At 42.4% G+C, this 25,428-nt stretch overlaps 2 protein-coding genes and 1 long non-coding RNA gene across 10 annotated transcripts in view; 1 reads left to right on the top strand and 2 right to left on the bottom strand.

Moving 5' to 3' along the window:
• The window catches only part of LOC114157631 (Fc receptor-like protein 5), a 151,970-nt gene that overhangs the window by 69,938 nt on the left and 56,604 nt on the right, over positions 1 to 25,428 (top strand). For 3 of the 6 annotated variants that reach the window (XM_028038754.1, XM_028038755.1, XM_028038753.1), the window contains exons 6-8: positions 6,376 to 6,462; positions 15,134 to 15,220; positions 15,803 to 15,940. In XM_028038754.1, coding sequence (XP_027894555.1) covers positions 6,376 to 6,462; positions 15,134 to 15,220; positions 15,803 to 15,846 — 218 coding nt within the window. In that variant the 3' untranslated portion in view covers positions 15,847 to 15,940. Of the gene's footprint in view, positions 1 to 4,268; positions 5,072 to 5,284; positions 5,321 to 5,431; positions 5,693 to 5,771; positions 6,018 to 6,097; positions 6,257 to 6,375; positions 6,463 to 15,133; positions 15,221 to 15,802; positions 15,941 to 21,162; positions 21,774 to 25,428 lie in introns of those variants that run through there. The other 3 variants (XM_028038756.1, XM_028038757.1, XR_003598196.1) reach the window with 3 other exon arrangements.
• On the bottom strand, positions 17,012 to 19,349 carry LOC114157677 (uncharacterized). The gene is made up of 2 exons (XR_003598214.1): positions 19,145 to 19,349; positions 17,012 to 18,150 (listed from the first exon to the last, which is right to left on the bottom strand). It is a non-coding gene; the product is annotated as an uncharacterized LOC114157677 (long non-coding RNA).
• Positions 20,145 to 25,428, bottom strand: part of LOC114157626 (uncharacterized) — a 35,781-nt gene continuing 30,497 nt past the window's right edge. Inside the window, exons 7-8 of one of the 3 annotated variants that reach the window (XM_028038739.1) lie at positions 25,263 to 25,424; positions 20,145 to 20,176 (exon numbers count right to left, since the gene is read on the bottom strand). In XM_028038739.1, the coding sequence (XP_027894540.1) occupies positions 20,160 to 20,176; positions 25,263 to 25,424 (179 nt within the window). In that variant the 3' untranslated portion in view covers positions 20,145 to 20,159. Of the gene's footprint in view, positions 20,177 to 22,281; positions 24,346 to 25,262; positions 25,425 to 25,428 lie in introns of those variants that run through there. The other 2 variants (XM_028038740.1, XM_028038742.1) reach the window with 2 other exon arrangements.

Here is a 25,428-nt window from a genome sequence, read left to right as displayed (position 1 = left end):
TCTTTGGATCAGCATGAACAGATCAGCGCCGATCATATCAATATTTATACATACAACATGGCAGCTCTGTTCTGGCATCATAGCAGCCAACAAGCGAGGTCAAGGGTCAATACATGGTACAGAAAGGCTTTGTAATAAAGTAGCCAGATAAAAGCTGCTGGCTGACAGAACATTTATCTGAGACTGGAAAGCCAGTAAAACAAATCTCTGCTGTCTGGACTCATCATTACAAGAAGTTCCTAAACACCTGGATCCTGCTGGGCCTAAAGCTGAACCCAGTCAGCAACACTGAGAGCCTTCATTGTAAACTGCATGAGGCTTTGGACAGCAACTCTGGAGGCCATTTGACAGCCAGCAGCACAAAACTCCAGCAAATGTGGAATATAGCAAGGAGTTGGAGTTCTGCATGGACCTGAATCCCCTCAGCCAGATAATCACATCATCATCAATAGTGACCCTCAGAAATGGGGTCACAGTCAGTCACTTTCTCTACAAGCTGTAAGCTAACTGTATGCTAACAGTGAGTGAGACATCTGATCTACAGCAAAGGCATCAAAACCTCATTCAGGCTGGAGAAATGGTGACAAACAGGGAAGGTGATCCACACAGAGGGGATAGCAGAGGAAGATACAGGAACCTCTGAACTCTACAGGCAAATGGCAACGAGACAAGGAAACAGCAACACATAAATACCTGCATATCTATAGGGCTATATAGTTGTATGAATGTGTAGTTGAGTAAGTTTCCCTTTGGGGTTTAGCAGGACAACATTTCTGAAAGAACCATGAAAGATGCTTATTTACATATCAGGCTTAGAAAGATAGATGTTCTGATTAATTGGGATTAATCCAATTAAATGATGGAACTGTTTAACAAAAGTCCATCACAATGAGCACAGATTGACACACATGCAGCACACAACAATAATTTAAATAAACTAATATATGTCTGTTTTATATAAATTATTGTTGTCTATTTTCACAGACATGTATCCATGTGCTGCAAACGGTTCCATATAAACTAATATATGTCTGCCTCTCCTTGTGCTGCCACCTTATCGTGGTGGAGGGTTTAAGGGCCCCAATGATCCTAGGAGCTATGCTGTCTGGGGCTTCATGCCCCTGGTAGGGTCACCCAAGGCAGACAGGTCCTAGGCGAGGGACCAGACAAAGTGCAGCCCGAAGACCCCAATGATGAGAAAAAACCTTGGACTTGGTGTTCCCTCGCCCGGACGCAGGTCACCGGGGTCCCACTCTGGAGCCAGGCCTGGAGGGAGGGCACGATGGCGAGCTTCTGGTGGCCGGGCTTTTACCCATGGAGCCCGGCCGGGCTTAGCCCTAAGAGGAAACATGGGCCCCCCCTCCCATGGGCCCACCACCTGTAAGAGGGGCCAAAGGGGTCGAGTGCATTGTGTGATGGGTGGCGGCCGAGGGAGGGGGCCCTGGCGGTCCGATCCTCGGTTGCAGAAGCTCTTGGGACGTGGAATGTCACCTCTCTGGTGGGGAAGGAGCCGGAGCTAATGTGTGAGGTCGAGAGGTTCCGGCTAGAAATAGTCGGTCTCACCTTGACGCATGGCTCTGGTTCTGGAACCAGTCTCCCTGAGAGGAGCTGGACATACTTCCACTCTGGAGCTGCCCAAGGTGAGAGGCGTCGGGCAGGAGTGGGCATACTTGTTGCTCCCCATCTCGGCACCTGTACGTTGGGGTTTACCCCGGTGAACGAGAGGGTAGCCTCCCTCCGCCTACGGGTGGGGGGACGGGTCCTGACTGTTGTTTGTGCTTATGAGCCGAACGACAGTTGAGATTACCCACCCTTTTTGGAGTCCTTAGAGGGGGTACTGGAGAGTGCCCCTCCTGGGGACTCCCTTGTTCTGCTGGGGGACTTCAACGCTCACGTGGGCAACGACAGTGAGACCTGGAGGGGCGTGGTTGGGAGGAACGGCTCCCCCGATCTGAACTCGAGCGGTGTTCTGTTGCTGGACTTCTGTGCTCGCCATGGATTGTCCATAACGAACACCATGTTCAGGCATAAGGGTGTCCATATGTGCACTTGGCACCAGGACACCCTAGGCCGCAGTTCGATGATAGACTTTGTCATTGTTTCATCGGATCTGCGGCCGAATGTCTTGGACACTCGGGTGAAGAGAGGTGCGGAGCTGTCCACTGACCACTACCTGGTGGTGAGTTGGCTCCGGTGGTGGGGGCGAAAGCCGGTCAGACCTGGTGGCCTAAACGTGTTGTGAGGGTCTGCTGGGAACGTCTGGCAGAATCCCCTGTGAGACGGAGCTTTAACTCCCATCTCCGGCAGAACTTCGAACACGTCCCAGGGGAGGTGGGGGACATGGAGTCTGAGTGGACCATGTTCCGTGCCTCCATTGTCGAGGCGGCCGATCGGAGCTGTGGCTGAAAGGTTGTCGGTGCCTGTCGAGGCGGCAACCCTCGAACCCGTTGGTGGACACCTTCGGTGAGGGATGCCGTCAGGCTGAAGAAGGAGTCCTATCGGGCCTTTTTGGCCTGTGGGACTCCGGAAGCAGCTGATGGGTACCGGCGGGCGAAGCGGCATGCGGCTCGGGCGGTTTGCGAGGCAAAAACTCGGGCGTGGGAGGAGTTTGGAGAGGCCATGGAGAAAGACTTCCGTACGGCTTCGAGGCGATTCTGGTCCGCCATCCGGCGTCTCGGGGGCACCAACGGCACCAACACTGTTTATAGTGGGGATGGTGTGCTGCTGACCTCTACTCGGGACGTTGTGGGCCGGTGGGCAGAATACTTCGAAGACCTCCTCAATCCCACCAACATGCCTTCCATTGAGGAAGCTGAGCCTGGGGACTCTTGGTTGGGCTCTCCAATCTCTGGGGACGAGGTCGCCGAGGTGGTAAAGAAGCTCCTCGGTGGCAGGGCCCCGGGGGTGGATGAGATCCGCCCGGAGTTCCTTAAGGCTCTGGATGTTGTAGGGTTGTGTTGGCTGACGCGACTCTGCAATATTGCATGGACATCGGGGGCAGTTCCCCTGGATTGGCAGACTGGGGTGGTGGTCCCCCTGTTCAAAAAGGGGGACTGGAGGGTGTGCTCCAATTATAGAGGGGTCACACTCTTAAGCCTCCCTGGCAAGGTCTATTCAGGGGTCCAGGAGAGGAGGGTCCGTCGGATAGTCGAACCTTGGTTTCAGGAAGAGCAGTGTGGTTCTGGTTCTGGTCGTGGAACACTGGATCTGCTCTACATCCTCGGCAGAGTCCTGGAGGGTTCTGGGAGTTCGCCCAACCGGTCTACATGTGTTTTGTGGACTTGGAGAAGGCGTTCGACCATGTCTCTCTGGGAGCCCTGTGGGGGGTTCTCCATGAGTATGGGGTACCAGGCAATTGATACGGGCTGTCAGGTCCCTGTATGACCGGTGTCAGAGTCTGGTCTGCATTGCCGGCAGTAAGTCGGGCTCGTTTCCGGTGAGAGTTGGACTCCGCCAGGGCTGTCCTTTGTCACCGATTCTGTTCATCACTTTCATGGACAGAATTTCTAGGCGCAGCCAAGGTGTTGAGGGGATCCGTTTTGGTGGCCTTAGGATCTCATCTCTGCTTTTTGCGGATGATGTGGTCCTTCTGGCTTCATCAGGTCATGATCTGCAGCTCTCGCTGGAGCGGTTCGCAGCCGAGTGTGAAGCGGCTGGGATGGCGATCAGTGCCTCCAAATCCGAGGCCATGGTCTTGAGCGAGAAAAGGGTAGAGTGCCTTCTCCGGGTCAGGGGGGGTGTCCTGCCCCAAGTGGAGGAGTTAAAGTATCTCGGGATCTTGTTCACGAATGGGGGAAGAAGGGAGCAGGAGGTCGACAGGCGGATTGGTGCAGCGTCTGCCGTCAAGCGGGCGCTGTACCGGTCCGTCGTGGTGAAGAGAGAGCTGAGCCAAAAAGCGAAGCTCTCGATTTACCGGTCGATCTACGTTCCCACCCTCATCTATGGTCATGAGCTTTGGGTCATGACCGAAAGAATGAGCTGCTGCTCCTTCACATCGAGAGGAGCCAGTTGAAGAGCATCTGGTCAGGATGCCTCCTGGACGCCTCCCTGGTGAGGAGTTCAGGTCCCACCGGGAGGAGGCCCCGGGGAAGACCCAGGACACGCTGGAGGGACTAAGTCTCTCGGCTGGCCTGGGAACGCCTCGGGATTCCTCCGGAAGAGCTAGAAGAAGTGGCTGGGGAGGGAAGTCTGGGCCTCCCTTCTGAAGCTGCTACCCCCGCGACCCGACCTCGGATAAGCAGAAGAAGATGGATGGATGGATGACACACATGCAGCACATGGATGCATTTCTGTGAAAATAGACAACAATAATTTATATAAACTAATATTTGTCTGATATCCTAATTAATGTTCATATAATAAACCATGAAGGTTTTTTCTGTTATTCACTTTGTCTTCCTGAACATCTCTTTCCAGCAGCTCCCACCAGGGGGCGCCACAGCAGATCCTCTTTCTCCATCTTCTGTCCTCCTTTATCTCCTCTCTCTCTACATCAGGGGGTCCAAAGTGGGTTCTGGAGGTTCTGGAGGTTCTGCAGGTTCTGGAGGTCCGGCATCCTGCATGTTTTAGTCTCTCCCTGGTTTAACTCACCTGGATCCAACGATGATCATTAGAGGCCTAAGATGAACTTTGACCTGCTGAAAGGTTGTTGGTACCAGCAGGGAGGGAACCAGAACCTGCAGGATGCCGGGCCTCCAGGACCCACTTTGGGCTCCACTGATCTACATCAGGAACCTTCTCTGGTTTCCTCTGTCCCTCCTCTACAACATCTCCATGTTCAACATCCTTCCTCCAATTTACTAATGTAGTGAATCATTTATGTCAGATATTTGGACACATTTCCATTTAGTATTGAATATAAACAATAGTAAACACTGTCCTGCTTTTCATTGCTGTTATTAAGGTGGTTCCTGAGTGAAATGTGAGTTTCATCCTGTGAAGGTTTGTCTGCTGCTCTGATCCCTTGATGTGGAGGAAGGAGGCGGGTTCAGCTCAGTAACAGCAGCTGAACTGAAGCTGAACTGATCAGTCAGAGCTACGATGAGACCAACATCTCTAGCAGCTTCACTCTGTAAGTACAAACACTTTATGATCCGTTTGGGTCAAACTGCTGCTGGCTTTCATGATTCTCAGGGTTTTATTTTGAGTTTGGAGTCAAAAGGAAATCAGAGGTTTTTAAAATTTATAATTATTCTCATTGTCCCCCAAGCTAGTCAGATTTTAAAGAGTTTACAGAGTTTACTCACAGATCAGTTTTTGATCTAAATATTAATTTTTTCTTTAGTTCTGGCCTCATTGCTGAGCTCTACTGGGGTTAAAGGTTGGTAAAAATCTCTTGTAAACTTTTTTTACATTTTCAAATGTTATTTAAAAATGTATTAATTTCAGATGTTTTTTTCTGCAACTGAAATCATAATTAATTGTCATTTTGTCTCTCCAGCTGATCTGACTGTGATTCCCAGCAAATCTCAGTTCTTTGAATATGAATCAGTGACTCTGATCTGTGAGGATGGATGGACTGTGAGGAGAAACACAAGCAGAGGAACCAGGAAGAGATGTGAAGGATGGGGGAAATTAAATGGTTCTACGTGTAACATGGATTACTTGTTCGAACATGATACTGGTTTATACTGGTGTGAGTCCATGTCTGGATCCTCCAGCAGCAGCAGCAGCATCCAGCTCTCTGTCTCTGGTAAGATCAGACTGTGGAGTTAGTGTTGCTGAAGCTGTGTGGAAATGGATGAAATGCTGTAGTTTGTCTCTGTGTTGAGGTGGATCAGTGATCCTGCAGAGTCCTGTCCTCCCTGTGATGGAGGGAGATGACGTCACTCTGAGCTGCAGAGCAAGGAATCCAACCCACAACCTCCCAGCTGCTTTCTATAAAGATGGCTCCTTCATTGGTGATGGACCATCAGGTCACATGACCCTCCTCCATGTTTCCAGCTCTGATGAAGGCCTCTATAAATGTAATGTCAAAGGTCATGGAGAGTCTCCATCCAGCAGGATCTCTGTCAAAGGTCAGAGGTCAAGAGGGTTAAATAAATCCTGAACTTTAAGTTTTAACATGAATTTATAACGTATTAAATCTTTATTTTAGAGAAACCATCAACCACATCTTCCCCATCAACTCCTCCTCCATCATCATCCTCTTCATCTTCCTCCCAGTTTCTCCTCTCTGGTCTCTTGTGTCTAGCTGGTGTTGTTCTGGTTCTACTGGTTCTACTGGTCAAACGTCACATTAACAGGAAATCTAAAGGTGAGATCAATGTCAATTATTTTAGGTTTGAGTTTTTATTTTCAAGTTCATATTTGCAAAAGTTCTTTTTTTTATTCATCTGTACATCTTTCAACTATATATTGATTAATTTTTCCCAGATAATCAGGAAGATGGAGAGGAAAGTTTAACTTACACTGATGTTCAAATATTCCAGAGGAAACAACAGAAAGACAAACCAAACGGAGGTAAAATGTTTTCTTGTATTTGTTAGTTTTCTGGAGCCACAAACTGTTAGACTGATAGAAAACTAAATAAACTAAATAAACTAGATAAAGTAAATAAACTAAATAAACTAGATAAAGTAAATAACAGAATCAGGTTTTATTCAGATGTTTATTGATTATAACTAATACTCTGTTCAGCCTGCAGGTTTTAAACATCAAACTAATAAATAGTTTTACTATTTAAACCATTTAGAACATAACAAATATAATTTATTGATGTAAATATTTTGAATTAACTTGTATAAATATCAATTAACCTATTTATCAATTAAACACTATAACATAATAAATGTATTAAATTGTTGTTTCCGTTCTGATTGGATTCTGTTTCCAGACTGTTGGGTCAGTTAGTGATGTTGCTGTTCGGTTCTTAAAGTACAGAATATTTATAGTTATGTTTATATTTATGTTTATATTTATGTTTATATTTATGTTTATATTTATGTTTTGTACAGTAAAAGTTGTTCTTTGTGTTGAACCGTTTGCAGCAGTTTGTGGTTTTGCTGCTAACTGGGTCTAACAGACTCTGCGGTCGTCCAGTTTCCTGTTTCTGTGTCTCAGCTGAAGGTTCACAAGCTGAAGCTCTGAACAGATTCACCTGAGGAAAGATTGAACTAGACTTAGACAGTAAAACTGTTTTAATGTTTTATTAAATAGCTTTGGGTTTAACTGCTGTCACATGTAGCGTCATCTATAACCAGGACTGAAAGAGTCTGAGTGTTTTTCCTCCATCAGGACAGAGATACTGTGTGAGACGCAGTTTTAACACTTTACATGATATTATATAAAAATAAACCTTAACTCCACAATCTATGTGGCTCCGGGGCCCAGATTGATAAAATACTTTAGTGTCTAACTCCAGACATCCAAACATTGTTAAAAACTCCAGCAGAACATTTTAAAATCTTCTTAAATTATAGATTCTGCTGAATTTGTTGATCCAAATGGACAATAAATGAGATGAACAAACCCAGTGTTAGCCTGTAAGGGACTCTTTGGGCTCCAGGCTTTAGGGCCCCTGTGCTCTTTGACCCCTGGGCATTACCCATAATCCCTCCCAGCTTGAACTGGTCTAACTGTTCACAACCAGCATCTAGATCTAGAGCATCTAGAGCTGTAAACTGTCCAGAAGTCATTGACTTTCTGTTGATGAGCCAAAATATTCTAGTAAAATCCCAGACATGAGTTTCATCATGAACATTAATGACTCTGATGCTCAGGACTGGCAGGTTTCTGTAACATCTGATTCCCAGCAGCTTCACTTTTTACCTCAAATGATGCGAAACGTCTTTTAGTTCCAGCATCAAAGCTTCACAGTTTCCACTGTTTTACTGGCAACATGCAGCATTTCCACCTGCTGCAGCTCAGCATGAAATCAGGCGGGAACAAAAGTCTGAAGAGGAACCATTCATTACTGTTCATTCCCAGTATGAGAAACAGGGACCCTGAACGCCACACGGACCCACTGCTGGATATGAGTCAAAGTTTAGCCGCCTTTACCCTGATTCTGATTGGTTAGCAGGTCTGTGCGGTGAAGCTGGTAGATTCAGAGAAATGTCTCTGAGTGAATCTGATGTTCTGGTTCTGATGTTCTGGTTCTGATGTTCTGGTTCCACAGCAGATCCAACTTGATTCAAACGTTGTAGAAAGATCCAGTTCTGTCTGATCAGAACATTTCCTCAGACTCCTTTAGGATCATCAAGATGTTTTTGGTCTTTGTGTTCTGTTGGGTCTCCAGTGACTCTGACCTTTGAACTCCCGGATGGAGGCAGTTTTTGCCTCAGTCTGCCTTCCATATTGTTGAGTAACGACCTCTGACCTTTACTGAGGCCATGAGGTCTGCAGAGATTAAAACATTGTTCTGGTTTCCTCTGGGATCTTCTGGATTGGGATTTTGGCTTTAACTGGTTTTTCCCCAGTTAACCTCAGACGGATTCGTCTCCATTCCAGATCCTTCATGGTTCCTTCCTGTTTCTGAAACAACTGGTAAAAGCTGGTATTGCCTCCGATCAATGTGACTGGCAGCAGACTGTTGATTGATTTTGGCTTCAGTATTTATAACAACAGCAACATCTGAGCCGCCATCTTTAATCCAGGACCAGACTGTAGCCGTTGGTCAGACCTTGAGGTCCAACAGGTTGTGATGGATGAGGTCATGCAGGGTCAGAGGAAGAAACTGAGGCTTTGGAGAAACTGGCCGTCTGAGGGAACATGCAGGTTAAAACAGAAACAGATGTTGTAAAAGTGGAGTCCTGCTCACAGAGACCTCAGTGGCTCCATGTTCACACATTTCCACCCACAGTCATTTTCACGCCCACAGAGTGAGAATCTCAAGCAGTGGAGACACAAAGAACCCGACCAGAACCAGATGGTAACTGGTTAGACTGGAGAAAAGACTTGATTTGATTTCTGTCAGTCTCTCCTGGGAGGATCTTCACTCCTCCAGGTTTCCTCCATTTTGGATGATCTGAGTTTCTCTGGAGCCTCAGAGCCATAATGTCATCATAACTCTGATCATAACTTTATCTCCATCCTGAACTTCTTTAATCTGGACATGATGTGGCTGTTTGAGACTTTTTATCATATTTCATGATGTTCATGTAGAGAACGAAGTTATAACAGTCGATGCTATGATGAGCTTTAGAGGTAATGTTAACTACTAATAGTTAACTAACTAAACTACCATCACCTGGTTTTCCAGCGTATAAAATCTGATTTCAGACTCTGGGTCTGTTTGGTCAAAGATCTTCTCCGTTTCTCATCCTAGAAAAGCTCCAAACTTTACAATATTCTCCTCATAATCTGTGAAAAGTATCAAAAGTTTTCTGCAGTTTGAAACGTTGCAGCTGATAAGGAGCCATTTTGTCCTTCATGTTGTAACATTAACTTTGTTTTAACCAACAACAAACTTTACTTTTGTAAAGTTTAATATCCTCCAATATTGATCCAATAGATATAAGAATATTTTCTTTTAAATTGATTAAATCAGCTGAAAGTTTTTTTTAATGTTTTTACTAAACTGAACTGATCATAACTTTAAAATATCCAAACTATTAAGTTATTTTTCCATTGAATGTTTTCATCTGATTTTCTCTCCATAACTCAGAACCGCCTCAGTTCCATCAACTAAAGTTTTATTTCTCATAATAATGAAATATTTAGAGGAATATTTAGCTTTAACAAAGTTCTTCTTGTCTTCATGAATGTTTATTGCCTCAGTATCTCCATGTTCTGACCCGGTTGGTCTTCATTCTTCCGTTGGGTGGTTGGTCATGTGATCTTCTCACGCCATCAGGACGACAGCAGCGTTTCTCATCAGAGGCTGGTTGAGCTGCTGCCGTTTGGTCGCTCTGTGGTTTGGACTTCGTCGCTGTTGATTCCGTTCCAACTTGAGAAACTGTTGCGTCTTGCTTTGATGTGAACGTGTGACATTGAGTAAACAGAGGTGAAATGCATTGTGGTTTCCGCTGCTGAGAGTCAGACATGTTCTCGTGACTAACCATGCTCTCCACAAACCCTGGCACTCCTGGCAGCCGTACCTTAAAGAGCAGGACTGAGTTTTAACATGAAACCATTCAGAAGATATCAACCTTTAATTTGTGAGCAATTATTAAGTTTATGAACTTAATATCTTTAACAGTTGACCCAGTATGCAGCCACACGGCCTCCTACTGGGCAGTGTGGTCTGTTACTGGTGTGTTTCCATTGATGTAATGGAGTTGGATGCGTTTAAAGACATGAGGGCCCTCAGGTCTTCTGAGCTGGAGCTAAAGGTTCAGTGGCTCCGTACCTGGGAAGAGTCGCCGCCTGAGGGGAACCAGAGTGACGAAGCTCAGACAGCAGCTGCTGCAGCAGCTGCAGCTGCTGCAGCCAACAGACTCTGGTTTAGACAGAAACGCCTCTAAAAGGCCTTGAGCTGCTGCTTTGAGTTTCGCCTCACTACAAACACCGCTGTAGCTTTTGAGCCAGAGTAACAAGAAAACTCTTCAAAATGGGAGAAACAAGAGAACATACCACTGAAGTGAGGCAGACGCCTCCTGATCTTCATGAAGCAGGAAATGATCAGAGTTTCATTTAGAAACTTTGTCTTCACAACAATCTGAAAGTGTCTGATGTCACTTTCCAATCAAAGGTTGATCTGTAAATCACCAACCTGAGGGGAAAACCTGCGATTCCCTCCATCGTCTCTGACCAGAGAATCGGATCCGTTTGTTTAGGAAACAGAGGAAATGATGGATCTGATGGTCAGATGGAGAATTGAAGCCAAATTCCATCTTGATTCCCTCAGAGCTTTAATTACAATTCAATTTAAACCATAGTTTGATTTTATCATAAGTATTAAAAACACAGAGTGATAAATGCTAACGCTGTTAGCCACAGAAATGAGGAAGTTTTAAATAAACAGAAAATGTTTTAAGTTGGTTTCATCCTGAACCAAAGTCTGCACAATATTTAAAGGAACAGAATCATATCTATATATTTTTACCTTTACATCATATTATAAAGTTATTCCTTCATCAAAAACATACCTGGATTGTTGCCATGGTTCCTTCATAATCTCCATGGCAACCATCCAGCTGTGCAAAACGCCTGGGTGGGCCTAGCCCCGCCTTCGGCTGCAGCTCCTCCCATTGGCTGCAGTTTCCAGGTTTCTGCCTCACAGAGCAGCTCCTTCAGACTAGCCAGCAGCAATTAGCAAACACCTGCTGGAGCTGCTGCTCAGAGCAACGCTCCTAAGAACAGCTGGAAAAGGCATAATGGAGAAGCATTGTTGTGACGATGAACTGAAGTGTTGGAAAGATTAGGAGCTTCTTAAAGGGACAGAGGCCAATTTCCAGGCTTCAAATTACAAACTGAAATTTCTTTTACAGTCATTTTATATACAAATCATTTTCATAACAGCTAAAGGTAAAAATTACTTGATTTTTAAAATTTTGTCTTTTTTTGTCTTTAGACTGAATTGGACTCAATCCTGTATGAATGAGAGCAAAAACCTTCTGGTGGCTTTTTGTTCAAGTTTTCTCAGTTATAGTGACAGAGCAGCTCAGCAGAATCATCAGATGATCATCTTCATGTTCATTTATGATTTTACAAACTGAGAATATTACCAAACTGGACTTTCTGTCAGTTTATGATTGAATTAATTCTCATTTAAATGCATTTAGGAATCAGAGACCAGTGATATAAATGATGTTATAATTATCATAAATAATAAAACTGATGTCTGTAAGTTCAATACTCTCAGCACTTCCAGAGCTGAAGGGAAAGAGGAGAAAATGTAACATTTAAAGATGATCTAATCTTAAACTATACATGACAATATTTTAGATAAGATAAGATTTATTGTCATTGTCATCAACAGATTACAGACTGAGATTTGCTCGACTCGAGTTAAGATGCAGGTTATGTGTATATACATAATATACAAAGATAAAGAAATAAATAGTACAAAATGAGAAATAAACTTAGACATCAGAAGATGGTTGCAGCGCCTGGAGGTGTCGCAACAGAATTGACATTTTTAACAAAGTGGTGTCAAGAGCAGACGTTCTTATGCCTTTGAATTTAGTGCCATGATTGCCATCGGGTAAAAACGGTTTTTTAGGCGATTTGTCCTGGTTTTTATTGCTCTGTATCTCTTGCCTGATGGCAGCAGCTGGAAGAGACCATGGCCAGGGTGTGAAGAGTCATTTAAAATGTCCAAAACTTTCTTGTGGAGCCTGGAAGTGTAAATCTGTTCCATAGTGGGGAGGAGGCAGCCTATGGTTCTCTCTGCTGCCCTAACAACCCTCTGGAGCGCCTTCTTGTCCGCTGATGTGCTGCTGCCGTACCAGACACACAGACCGTACGTGAGCACACTCTCTATGGAGCAGTGATAGAAGGCCTGCAGCAGGTCTGAGGGGAGACGGTTCTTCTTGAGTATTCTCAGAAAGTACAGTCTCTGCTGTGCCTTCTTCAACAGCTCCTTGGTGTTGGTGCTCCAGGTTAGCTTGTCCTCCAACTCCATGCCCAGAAACCTGAACACTGGGACCCTCTCCACACAGGTCCCACTGATGGTGAGAGGCTGGATGTCCGTTTTGTTCTTCCTGAAGTCGATCACCAGCTCCTTTGTTTTGGAGGTGTTGAGGAGCAGGTTATTGACTTTGCACCACTCTGACAGCCGCTTCACCTCATCCCTGAACTCCAGCTCCCCCTTCCCGCCTGAGATGAGACCAACAACAGTCGTGTCATCTGCAAACTTTATGATCTTGTTGCTGAAGTGGTTGGAGACACAGTCATGAGTGTAGAGGGTGTAGAGAAGTGGGCTGAGCACGCAACCCTGTGGCGATCCGGTGTTCAGGCTCAGAGCAGTGGAGGTGTGGGGGCCCAGTCTGACCCTCTGGGAGCGACCTGTTAGGAAGTCCAGGATCCAACTGCAGGTGGCTGATGGGAGCCCAAGGTTTGCTAGCTTGGACACCAGACGTTGGGGAAGTATAGTATTAAATGCTGAGCTGAAGTCCACGAAGAGCATTCTGACGTAGCTCCCCTGCTTCTCTAAGTGGGTCAGGGCAGCATGAAGTGCAGTGGATACAGCGTCCTCTGTGGACCTCTTTGCTTTGTAGGCGAATTGGAGAGGGTCCAGCTCAGCAGGCAGGCCAGCGAGGATGTGACTCCGCACCAGTCTCTCCAAGCACTTCATGATGATCGGTGTGAGTGCCACTGGACGGTAGTCGTTCAGGGTGTTGATGTTGGTTCTTTTCGGCAGGGGGACAATGGTAGAGGACTTTAGGCAGGGAGGGACAGTGGCTTGAGACAGGGACTGGTTAAAAATCTTTGTGAAGATTCCAGCCAGTTGGTCTGCACAGTCTTTAAGCACCTGTCCCGACACACCGTCAGGTCCCGCAGCCTTCCTTGGGTTCACCTTCCTCATCACCTGCCTCACCTCACACTCCTCTACTGTGAGAACAGAGCTGCTGTGGACAGGCAGCTGTGATGGAGCTGTGGTAGGTGTCGCCTCAAAGCGGGCAAAGAAGATATTCATCTCCTCTGCCAGGGAAGTGGTTCCCTCCGTGCATGGCTGGTTGCTGGATCTGTAGTTTGTAATGTGCTGGACACCCTGCCACACCTGCCTGGTGTTGTTGCTCCTGAGCTGCTTCTCTATTCTCCCTCTGTATGATGCCTTAGCTTGGCAGATGCCTCTTCTCAGGTTGGCTCTGGCAGAACTGTAGAGTGCTTTGTCCCCAGACCTGAAAGCAGCATTCCTGGCTTTCAAGAGGCCCCGGACCTCCTTAGTCATCCAGGGTTTCCTATTCGGATAGATCCTGATGAGTCTGTTCCTGGTGACATTGTCCGTGCAGAACCTGATGTAGTCCAAGACTGCTGAGGTGTAGTTCTCCAGGTCCTGATGTGCAAAAACCTCCCAGTCAGTTCTCTGGAAGCAGTCCTGTAGTTGGTGAGAGGCATCCTCAGGCCAGATGGTGACAGTCCGGGTTGTACTGGGGACACGTTTCCACAGGGGGGTGTAAGCAGGGATCAGTAGCAGGGACACGTGATCAGACTGGCCAAGGTGTGCTAAGGGTTTAGCCCTGTATGCTTGTCTGATGTTTGTGTCCAGCTTGTCCAGAGTTTTATCACCCCTGGTTGTGCACTTTACGTGTTGATGGAATTTGGGGAGGACTGATTTCAGATCAGCATGATTAAAGTCCCCAGAGACGATGTGAACTTGTTCTGGTTGTTGCTGATAGTATCATGCAGGAGTCCCACGGCCGAGCTAGCGTTAGCATCCGGTGCTATGTAAACCGCAGTGAGTAGGTGGGAGGTATCAGGGTCTGCATTTAATTGTGATGAACTCCACTTTAAATATGTTAAAGTTAATAAAACTGCATGTTTAGTGTTTTTATCCTAAAGCTGAACTTTCAATTAAAATACTTTATACAACAAACTCAGTTAAACTAATAACTAATAAAAATGGAAGAATAACAAAGAGAAGTAAAACTATCAAAAAGTAAAACAGTAAGAAGGAAAAATGAGAAGTAGAACAAATGACTAATAAAATAATGAAAGTATCTTAAAAATAAGTATAAATATGTTTGTTTCAGAACCAGGTTGTTTAAACTTTGGTCAAATTAGCTTTAAGATTCATTTTATTCTGAAAAAAGAACAATAAGTAGAAGATCAAACAGATTAAAATGCAAAGCAGAAGATAAAAATATTCTAATAAAGATTCATTTAAAAAATATCTTAATAAGAAGCAAAGATTTTGCCTTTAACTCTTTATTTTGTGTGAAGCTGTGAGTCAGTTCTATTTATTTATACATCTGCATTTAATGACGGTCGATGTTTAGTAATATTCAGCTTCTATGCAGCACAGATCTGGAACAAACTTCTGTAAAAATGTAAAACAGCCGAAACACTGAGAGCCTTTAAATCTGGAAAAACAAACTGAAACATCAAGAAGGAAAAATGGATCAACATTTAAGTGTTTATCCAAAAACGTAATGATTCAACTATTTGTTTTTTGTGATTTTATGATGTAAAGCAAATAAAATCTGATTGATTGATTGATTGATTGATTGATTGATTGATTGATTGATTGATTGATTGATTGATTGATTGTTGCATTTTTTTAAGCCTCTTATTGTTAATTTTTCAGGAAGCGATCCGTCTACAGTCGTTTCCACGGTGACGACAGATGAAGTCAGTTATGGGCAGATAATCATCAGAGAAACCAGGAAAAGAGGTAAAACTTCTCTAAATACATAACTGAGCACAAATTAATCTTCTTATTCAGATCTTTAATCTGAAATGGAAAAAATCAGAAAATATTGATGTTGAATAAAACTAGATTCACAAAGAAAAATAAATTATTTTATGCAGATTTATGAAACCTGCTGCTTTCTATTACAAAATAAAAGCTTTGTGCTCCTGATTTATGCTCTTATTACTAATAATAAATAAATGCATAAGCTTTAAAATAAAATATTTGCATCAAAACGACTTGAACTGAAGCTCCAACAAGCAACAGCTTGAAAATAAATAAATCATTTATTCTGGAAAGTTCATGAAAAAATCTACAAATTTACCAAAATGAAGCTAAAAAACTTGATGAGATGATTATAGATTAAGTTTCAGTTCATTTATTTATATCATATATTAAAGTGATAACATGTTTCTGTGGTCCTTTAAATAAACTGAATTATTTTATTTCAGTTCAATCACATGAACTCTGAATCGTTTCCATTCCAGTCGATTCTCATTATGAACCAAACAGTTCAGGTTCAGTTTGGTTTATTTTGATTTGATTTCATGTTTTTCTTTTCAGATTATAAACCAGAACCAAAAGTAGTTTATTCCACCCTGAGGTAATCCTCCAGGTCCAGCAGGAACCTCCACCGGCCTAGTTAAAGCCCAGAGTGATCGATCGACTCCTGGTGAATATTTATCTGTCTGTAGAACCAAATGAATGTATTAATGTTTCAGTCTCATGTTTTCAGTAATTCACTGTTTTTATTTTAAATGTCTGAACTGTTAAAACCTCAAAGCCTGTTGAACCAGTTTAACCAGTTTAACTTGTTTAACCAGTTTAAACGGTTTAACTTGTTTAACCAGTTTAACCTGTGGAACCAGTTTAACCTGTTTACATTGTTGAACCAGTTTAACTTGTTTACCCAGTTTACCCTGTTTAAGTTGTTGAACCAGTTTAACCTGCGGTTCTGCAGCTTGTTGCTAACAAACATGATGTTCCTGTCTGCCTGTCTGTCTGTCTGTCTGTCTGTCTGCCTGTCTGTCTGTCTGTCTGCCTGTCTGTCTGCCTGTCTGCCTGCCTGTCTGTCTGTCTGTCTGCCTGTCTGTCTGTCTGTCTGTCTGTCTGCCTGTCTGCCTGCCTGTCTGTCTGTCTGTCTGCCTGTCTGTCTGTCTGTCTGTCTGTCTGCCTGCCTGTCTGTCTGTCTGTCTGCGGTTCACCAGTGGAAACTTTTATTCACAGCAGCAGGTGAGAAAAACTGAACCAGAACCGCAGAACAAACCTGTTAAAACTAAAAAAAATCCCCCAGTGTGTGAAAGTAAAGCTGATCCTTCAGGTTGTTTATTGATTTAATCTTTAAAGAATCTGTGATAAACTGCAGTTAAAGTTAAATTAAGAGTCTGTGGATTCAGAACATCAATATTAGATAAATAATCTGGGAGTTTTATGTCTGTTAGTTGGTCCAGTTGGTTCTGGTTGGTTCTTCACTTTTATTTTTGTTTGTCTTAATTTGTTATATTAAACAATAAACCACAAGAAAAATTTTTTTGAAAATGTATTTTAGTTGTAAAATGTGTGAAATGTTCCTTTAAAATAATCAATTATAAATCAATAATCACAAAATGCAGCAGCTGAAAAATGACCTACATTTATTTTGAACAATTTTATGTTTTATTATTGAATAATAATTAAGTGGAAGGAGAATTAAAATGTTTTTATAAATAATCTGAAAAGTGTGGCATGTATCTTCATTTTCCTCTGATATTCCTGAATAAAATCCAGTCCAAACAGCATGAAGTCATTTTATTCGTCTTTATGACTTTAATCTGAGTCCAGATGTTCAGTTTCTGGTTTCACCAGTTTGTTGGAGAAAAACCAGAAACATCTTCATGATGGAGGAAAACATTAAAATTATGACTTTTCTTTAATCTACTCTGGATTATCTAAGAATCTTTTCTGATTTCTAACTAAATTTAACTAAATTATATTTTGACTTGCAGTGAAAATCATCCAAACAGCTTCAGATAAACAGCAGAGCAAGATGTCAGCAACAGTCCAGGTTTCAGTAACAATCTAAATGTTAAATAGTTTAATGGTGGGAGGAACTAAAGGACGTGTCAAAGGTCAAAGGTCAGATATGATGTGTTCCTATGCAGCTCAGCTTTGGCGTTTCCTCTGCTAAAGTTTCTGAATGGCATCAAGACTTTTATGAAAATATTTGATTTAAAAATGGAAAATAGAAAATAAACTGCCAGAAAATCAACATTTATGCAAAAGTGAATCATAATAATAATTGATTAGAAGTTAAAATATTTTCATATTCATTGAGTCGGAACCAACCCAAACAGCAGAGCAGCTGTTTATTTCTGTTTATATCAAGAAAAAATAAACATAAAAATTCACTTTGTGTTTTTACTTATTGTTAAAAATATTTTCCAAAATGTGAATTTTTGAAACAATGCCAGCAGTTCAGCAGAAGAGACGGCAGCAGGTTTGGACAGGAAGTGATGTCATTGATCATGTGGCCTCGTTTCAAGCTTCATCTGAAGCTCCTGCTAACAGGAAGGCTAATGGTTAGCAGCGATGCTAAGTTAGCATAAAACATGTTAGAAAAAACGAAATAATAAAACATAAGATGGATCAGAACCAGACAGAACATCTGTGATGATGATGATGATGATGATGATGATGATGATGATGATGATCTGTGATGAAGGACATCTGACCAGTCCCAGTGGGTCTGGACTCCAGTTCTCCCAGTGACTCTGCCTGGATCAGACTGGAGGATTTGACTGGTTTAGATCCAGTTGGTTTCCTCTGAGCTCCAGCTGCAGCTTTAAGAGTCCTTCATGTTTTCACCATCAACCATCAGTGAGTTAAAGGCATCATGTCTGATCAACCAGAGGATCAATAATCCATCAATAAACCTGCGGAGATAAACATCATTTATCATCATGAAGATTTTTATAACATTTAAAATGTTTCAACTTTCCTGAAGTTCAGCAGAATGAAAAGATGAAAGGCTGAGATTTCTGCAGACGATCCAGGCTCTGCTGCCACCTGGTGGACAAATACTGCAGGCTCTGCTGCCACCTGGTGGACAAATACTGCAGGCTCTGCTGCCACCTGGTGGACAAATACTGCAGGCTCTGCTGCCACCTGGTGGACAAATACTGCAGGCTCTGCTGCCACCTGGTGGACAAATACTGCAGGCTCTGCTGCCACCTGGTGGACAAATACTGCAGGCTCTGCTGCCACCTGGTGGACAAATACTGCAGGCTCTGCTGCCACCTGGTGGACAAATACTGCAGGCTCTGCTGCCACCTGGTGGACAAATACTGCAGGCTCTGCTGCCACCTGGTGGACAAATACTGCAGGTTCTGCTGCCACCTGGTGGACAAATACTGCAGGCTCTGCTGCCACCTGGTGGACAAATACTGCAGGCTCTGCTGCCACCTGGTGGACAAATACTGCAGGCTCTGCTGCCACCTGGTGGACAAATACTGCAGGCTCTGCTGCCACCTGGTGGACAAATACTGCAGGTTCTGCTGCCACCTGGTGGACAAATACTGCAGGCTCTGCTGCCACCTGGTGGACAAAAACTGCAGGTTCTGCTGCCACCTGGTGGACAAATACTGCAGGCTCTGCTGCCACCTGGTGGACAAAAACTGCAGGTTCTGCTGCCACCTGGTGGACAAATACTGCAGCTAAACATCTTGGAAATCTACAAAGTAAAATATTCAACTTTGCTCTTTTTCCCATTTATTTTAGTAAACCATCAAAAAGTTGAAAAATAAAGTTCATAAAAACTTTTAGGAAAAAACAATAAGTTCCCTCAGAAAGTTTAGTTCTTCATTCTGACCTTGACCAGTCAGACTAAACCAGGGGTTTCCTACTCCAGTCCCCAGGGGCCAGACTCACCTGCAGCAGGATGCAGCCGGACTCCTCCTCTGTGTTCTGGTCCATTAATCTCAAACTGAACCTGCATTCATTGAAGTCCAGAATCCTCTGACTTTAAGATGTGTCTCTGTTCCTCCACACTGAAATGAAATGATTAAAGTGTCATCAGTCCAGCTCTATGGATCTATACTGGGAGTTCATACTGGATCCAGCTGAAACAGAGAGTCTTAAACACTTGACCTCTCCTCCTGTTCTGCTGATGAGGAGAAAAACCCAACGACCCGGTCCGGTCCACCTCCCAGTACTACCACTCACTCATCAGCTCTGTTTACTAAAAATATCTTAATTAAACACCAATTAATTAGATGCGAATAACATTTGTAGAATATAAACTAAAACATTTAGATAAGATGAACCAAAGTCATTCAGAGCTTTAGAAACAGATGATTGGACCGTTGGTGTGACATCATCCAGCTTCAGTGACATCAGAGATCAGAGAAGTTTTTACATTTCCCAGTTTGATGCAGAAACTTTTCTCTGGAAGCTCAAACCATCTGAGATCCACTAGAACTACAGAGCGCAGTGTTCATCTCTGGCCACAAGGTGGCAGCATCGTTACATGGGAAGACTCCAGCAGCAGGATCCACTTACATGACGTCACATGTTTACTACTTTCTAATAATCTGGATCTGGATCCGACAGGAAGCAGAATGTAAATAATGAATGTTTACATCAGTTTTCTAGAATCCAGTTTAAAGTTTCTGACTTCCTGTTTGCTTCCGGCTCCAGTTTCTGATCTAAACTGGTTCCAGTGACGTCAACATGAACAGATTCCAGTTGGTTGTTTTTTCTGCTTCCAGATTCAACCTGATGAGTTTCAACAGATCAGATGAAGAAACTTTATAAATAAACTCAGTCACAGCCAGCAGCTCAGTTTCACTTCTGCTGAAGTCACGTGATTTACAAGAAGAGCAGAACCCGGACATGCGCAGTGAGCTCCTCAGAGATCTGGGCGCTGTCCGTTTTTATGTCCTAATTAAAGTCTGAAGATCTCTGGGGGATTTTAAAGGAGGTTCATGTTGGATCAGATTCCAGTTTGTTGCTTGATGCAGATGTTGTTCTCTGTGTTTCTATGGAAACCAGAGACAGATGTTCATATCTTACTGTGACGTCATGGTTGTTTTCAGCTCCGACAGGGTGAGTCCGGTATGGCAAGCCGTTTTATCACAGAATCAGTTTCCTCTGACTTTTCTTAGAGATGTAAAAACGGATGTGTGGCCTTTGCTGCAGGAAACGGCTTGAACTTGTTGGATCCATTTTCTGCTTCATGTTTGTTTCTGCTGACAGGTTTTAGCTTAGAAATTAATAAAGTTTTTAAGTGACAGGATGGGATTAAAACTATCACTCTTTTCTCATTTTACACCTAAAAACAAACATTTTGTAACCATGTACAGAACCTGTGGTGATTCTGTTGATTCCTGTTTTTATAGATAAATATTTTAATCAATTTAAACAAATCTAAACATTTTCAGGTCTCACATCTAAAGTGATTCAGTTTTACATTCTGATCTGGTAACTGCAGCAGGAATGTAAAGGTCCAACCTGGAAACATCAGGAAGTTAAACTGACCTGATTTTAGCTGGAAAACAGTTTTACTGATTTAGGTTCACATGGAGGAACAGAGAGACTCACCTGATCAGAACTGGTCCAGTCGGGTCTCTGATACCGACATCTCCCACACTCATTGAAGGCAGCACTGACATAAGCAACATAAGGTGCAGCCAGGACATGAAACTCTGTTAAGCTAGCAGCCAGTCTGTAAGGTCAAAGGTCAAGTACAGCCTGGTGTCAGAACATGAAGATCTGATTAATTCAACCAGGAAATTATTTTAGTTTCATTGTTGATAGTTTGGATGAAGAGTTTTAATTTTTATTGTCAATTATTGATTCATTTATAAACCAGTTTAACAAAGTAAATTAATGTTATTTTAAATGTTTTGACCTTTGACCTCTGTGTCCTGTTGTTTCCTCCCCTGCAGATCAGATCATCAGTCTGCCATGTGGAGCAGAGAATGGATCTGTTTTATCAGAACTGATCTGGAGTCGGATCCGGTTCTTCTCTACGGGAACAGGAAGATCGACCCGAAACCCGGTTCCGTCTGTAGAACCGGTTCCATCTGTACAACCGGTTCCGTCTGTAGAACCGGTTCCATCTGCAGAACTGATTCCATCTGTAGAACTGGTTCCATCTGTAGAACTGGTTCCATCTTTAGAACCGGTTCCATCTTTAGAACCGGCTGCAGGATGAGACCAACAACATGGTGTTGGTCTGGTGTGTCGATTTGTTCAGACCATAAATGATCCCAGGCAGAGATCCAGTCTGAACTTTGACCCCTGAAAGATTTAAATGTATATTTTAATATATTTGAACATTTGTTTATTTCTATTAAATGTTGTTACTTTAATGTTTCTCCTTTAATTTTGTATCAAATGTTTTGTGTTGCTGTTTCATAAATGATGTTTTCTAAATAAAGATGTTTTTCCTAAAATGTGTTTTTTTAACATAATCTGCATGATGGATGTTTATTGATACTAAACTCTAAATTAATATAAAGTTTTCATTTGGCTGTAATTATTGTCACTGTGAAGCTACAGGATGTTTATTGTGTTTCACTGTTTGCAGCTGGATGGAAACAGAGACAATGAAGATTGGTTCCTGCAGAAGAGAGTAAAATGTGTTGTTTGGTGTTGGAGCTGATTATGAACGTTGAGCAGAAACGTCACAGAGAAACACAAAACTCCTAAATATGAAGATACTAAAGCAGCCAGACTGGAGGAAAACGTCTCCAGCTTCAGTTCAACCTGGGACAGTTTGACTTTGGCCTGGAGAGACCAGAAGGAACGACTTTCTGGGAACGTTTTCATCACAAGGATGCAGCAGCAAGAGCTGATTTTAATAAATATGAGAAAGTCTGAAGTTTGTGTGAAAACAGAATCAGCCTGAAATCAACAGAACTAATAAAGTGTTAGAGATATTTTTACTCTGCCGTTTAAAATGGGATGAAAAGTCAAGAAAATGATTTAAGAACCTGATTTAAAAGAGTCACTGCAAGACGATCCTGGAAAAACTGAATAAAAATGAATTCAAACACAAAACAGACGGAAGTTTTTAGTTTATTATCACGTTTTATTGTTATTAAGCACATCTTGGCATTTTAGCAAACATGTTTAACAAAACATGGCAGAAACAAATAAAATCACCTGAAAATGAGTTTAAAAACTAAAACTGGCATTTAAAGAAAAAAATGAAAAAGTATCAAACTTACTGAGTTTCTGTTTGAGGATTAAATTTTTGGAAAATCTGGATTTTTTTAGGTTTTCTGTAGTTCAGAGTGAAATCAGGACCAACCAGGATGTTTTAGTTTGGATTCAGGTCGACTCCCTGAAGGGACGAAATAAATCAGTAAAGAAAACAAAGTTATGAAAATATTTTCTGTTTTCATTTTAAACTAAAAAAATCTATAAAATCTGGAAACTGATTTGGTCTGAAAATAAAATGTTATTTTCCAGCCAAATTAATAAAAACTCTGTATATCCATGGATTCCAGCAAGTGAAATAGATATTTATGATTAGATAAATATTGATTAATCTTCAGTACCAATCAGTTCATCTGTTATTAGAAATCAATAATTCAAATGATTATCAATTTGATTCTGCAGATTCAGGAAACATCCAGATTTAAAATAAAAAATATTTTTTCATCCTGACTGAAAATAAAACCAGCAGAGAAAAACTCAGAAACCAGAGAATCAGATTCATTCAGCCTTAAAGCACAGAGAAAATGTAAAATAAATCTAAAAATTCATAAGAAATAAAAAATACAAGCATGAAATATCATTATAGTAGATATACAAGCATAGAATATGAACACTGTAAATAGTAACGTGTATAGAAAAACTCATTCTAGAGCTTCAGCTGATGTCTGACTAAATATATTGAATAATTATATTAGTGATCAAATTATTTCATGATCTTTTGGTAATAAATTATATCTTCATTCTGGAGGTTTAAAATTCAACGTTTTGTCTTTAAATTCACATTAACATGAAAGCAAAATGTAACAAATGGATAAAATGAGGCATAAAATATATTTCAGTCAGAAATTAAAACATTTAGTGATCAGAAATCTGGAACTATGTTCAAATTCTGTATTTTATAAAATAACAGTTTATGGTGTTAGTAGGTTTTCACTTTTACAATCAAATTGTGTCTAAAATAAAAAAGTGAAATAAAGAAGCTTCTATTATTTATAATGAAAACATTAATAAGGCAGGATTCATATAGAAACCAGATGGACACTTTAGGATGTTTGTCAGAGTTAGATTATAATCCAGGACTAGAATAATCTGCATTATAATGTAATAAAGATTAATAAATGCAATAAGTGTAACTGGACTTTACATCAACCATAAAGGAACAAAATATTTCCAGGTTTTCTTTGGTGCAACAATTTCTCTGCCAGTCATTTTATCTGAGCTGATTCCTGAAATATCAGCCGATATTTAGACATGAAGACGATTTTCTCTTCCTCAGCGAAGGTCTAGAAATCAGAGAGACGTTTGACTGGCAGACCGGCCCACCGGGTCAGAACTCAATGTTTGCAGTCAGTCTGTTGGCAACTCAGCAACTTTCTCCTGATATGCAGCAACATTTCAGAAAAAAAGGCCAAAATTAGAACCAGCAGGTCAAATTTTAAAGATTTATAATCGGCCAGAAAATTACAATCAGTGCAGCTCTAAACTAAAGATCCAAATTCTGGACTGGAAGCAAAAAATTCTGAGATTTTTGGGTTTGAAGAGAAAATGATGAAGATGATGATGAGGTCATGGGTCAAACTGAACTGTTCTCCTCCCTGATGGATCCAAACCAGTTCCAGTTCCAGTCATGAACTGGTTCGTTCAGTTCCTTCAGATCTTCATTCTGTCATCAATAATCAATAGTGATCAATAAGAGGCTGCAGACTGGACCAGAGGACCAGGAAGTGTCCCTCTGTTGGTCCATCAGAACCTTCACTGAGATCGGCTCTGATCCAAAGTCTGGCTGGATCAATAATCAGAGATTGATCAACCTGATCAGACTAATTGATCACCCATTAGAGGAGACGGATCAATAGAGTTTCTTCTGGTCCTGGTGTCCTCTGGTTGGACCCGGTCTGTCCCTGCTGAGGAGACAGAGGACAGTTAGAGACAATCCAGCAGCATCAGGATCAACCAGATGTTGGTCAATGACTCCATGAATCTGAACTCATCCAGTCCTCAGACTGCAGAGCTTTTCTCTCTACATTCATTCATTCATTCATTCATTCACCCAATGAAGTGCTGAGCTACTGTAGTAGCTACAGCTGCTCTGGTGGCTACAACACATTAGCATCAGTCTGACAGAGCAAAGTGGAGAACGGTCTAGTCAAAGGACAACAGCTGAGACAGACTGAGCCGGATCAGAACTGGCAACCCTTCAATTACAGAACAAAGCCCAACTATTGAGTATTGATCAATGCTGCTTATTGATCAGAGCCTGAAGTCCTGATTAAATCCTGATTCATGGTGAACGTCCTCAGTGAGGTGGAGGATTTATTCTGTCTGGGTTCAGAAGGATGGAGGCAGAACTTCCCAGAACCTGATGATTCTCTCTCTACCTTCCTGGTTGTCCTTCCAGCTGCTCTCTCTCTCCTCTTTTTACCATTTTCTTTCCTTTGGTTCATCTCTTCCTACTAACAGAACCAGAACCAGTCGGTTCTTCTGGGAGAACCAACCAGAACCAACCTGGACCTCTTCCTCCTGCTCTGCTTCCTCATCTTCATCACATTGACCTTTGCCCTCCTAATCAGAAAACCATCACTATTGATCACAACCAATCAGCTAATTGGAAAAATAAATTTAAACCACTGACCTTTGACCTTGAGCCAAACTCGTCTCGCCGTCAAGTTTCCATCTCCACTTGAGACTCTGCAGGTGTAGACGTTACTGTCTTTATCAGTGGGCCGACTCAGAGTCAGACTGAAGTTTCCAGCCTTCAGCAGGTTTTCATCCATCATGGTTCTGTCTTTGTAGAAGTCGTCCTGTTCTTCAGACTCAGTACTGTTCTGTTCTCTAGGCTGATCAGAACCGTTCGGATACACATGGACCATCCTGCCGTCTCCGTCCCTCCACTCCACTGTAACGTCTCCATCCAGATTCTCTCTGATTCTGCAGGGCAGCTTGACAGACTCCACTCCTGATTCCACATCCACCGCTTCTGGGTCTGA

This window comes from Xiphophorus couchianus, chromosome 14 (genome assembly GCF_001444195.1).
Source record: "Xiphophorus couchianus chromosome 14, X_couchianus-1.0, whole genome shotgun sequence".
Taxonomy (NCBI): Eukaryota; Metazoa; Chordata; class Actinopteri; order Cyprinodontiformes; family Poeciliidae; genus Xiphophorus; species Xiphophorus couchianus.
The sequence above is the reverse complement of the archived record's forward strand: the minus strand, read 5'-3'. Positions and strand labels throughout refer to the sequence as shown.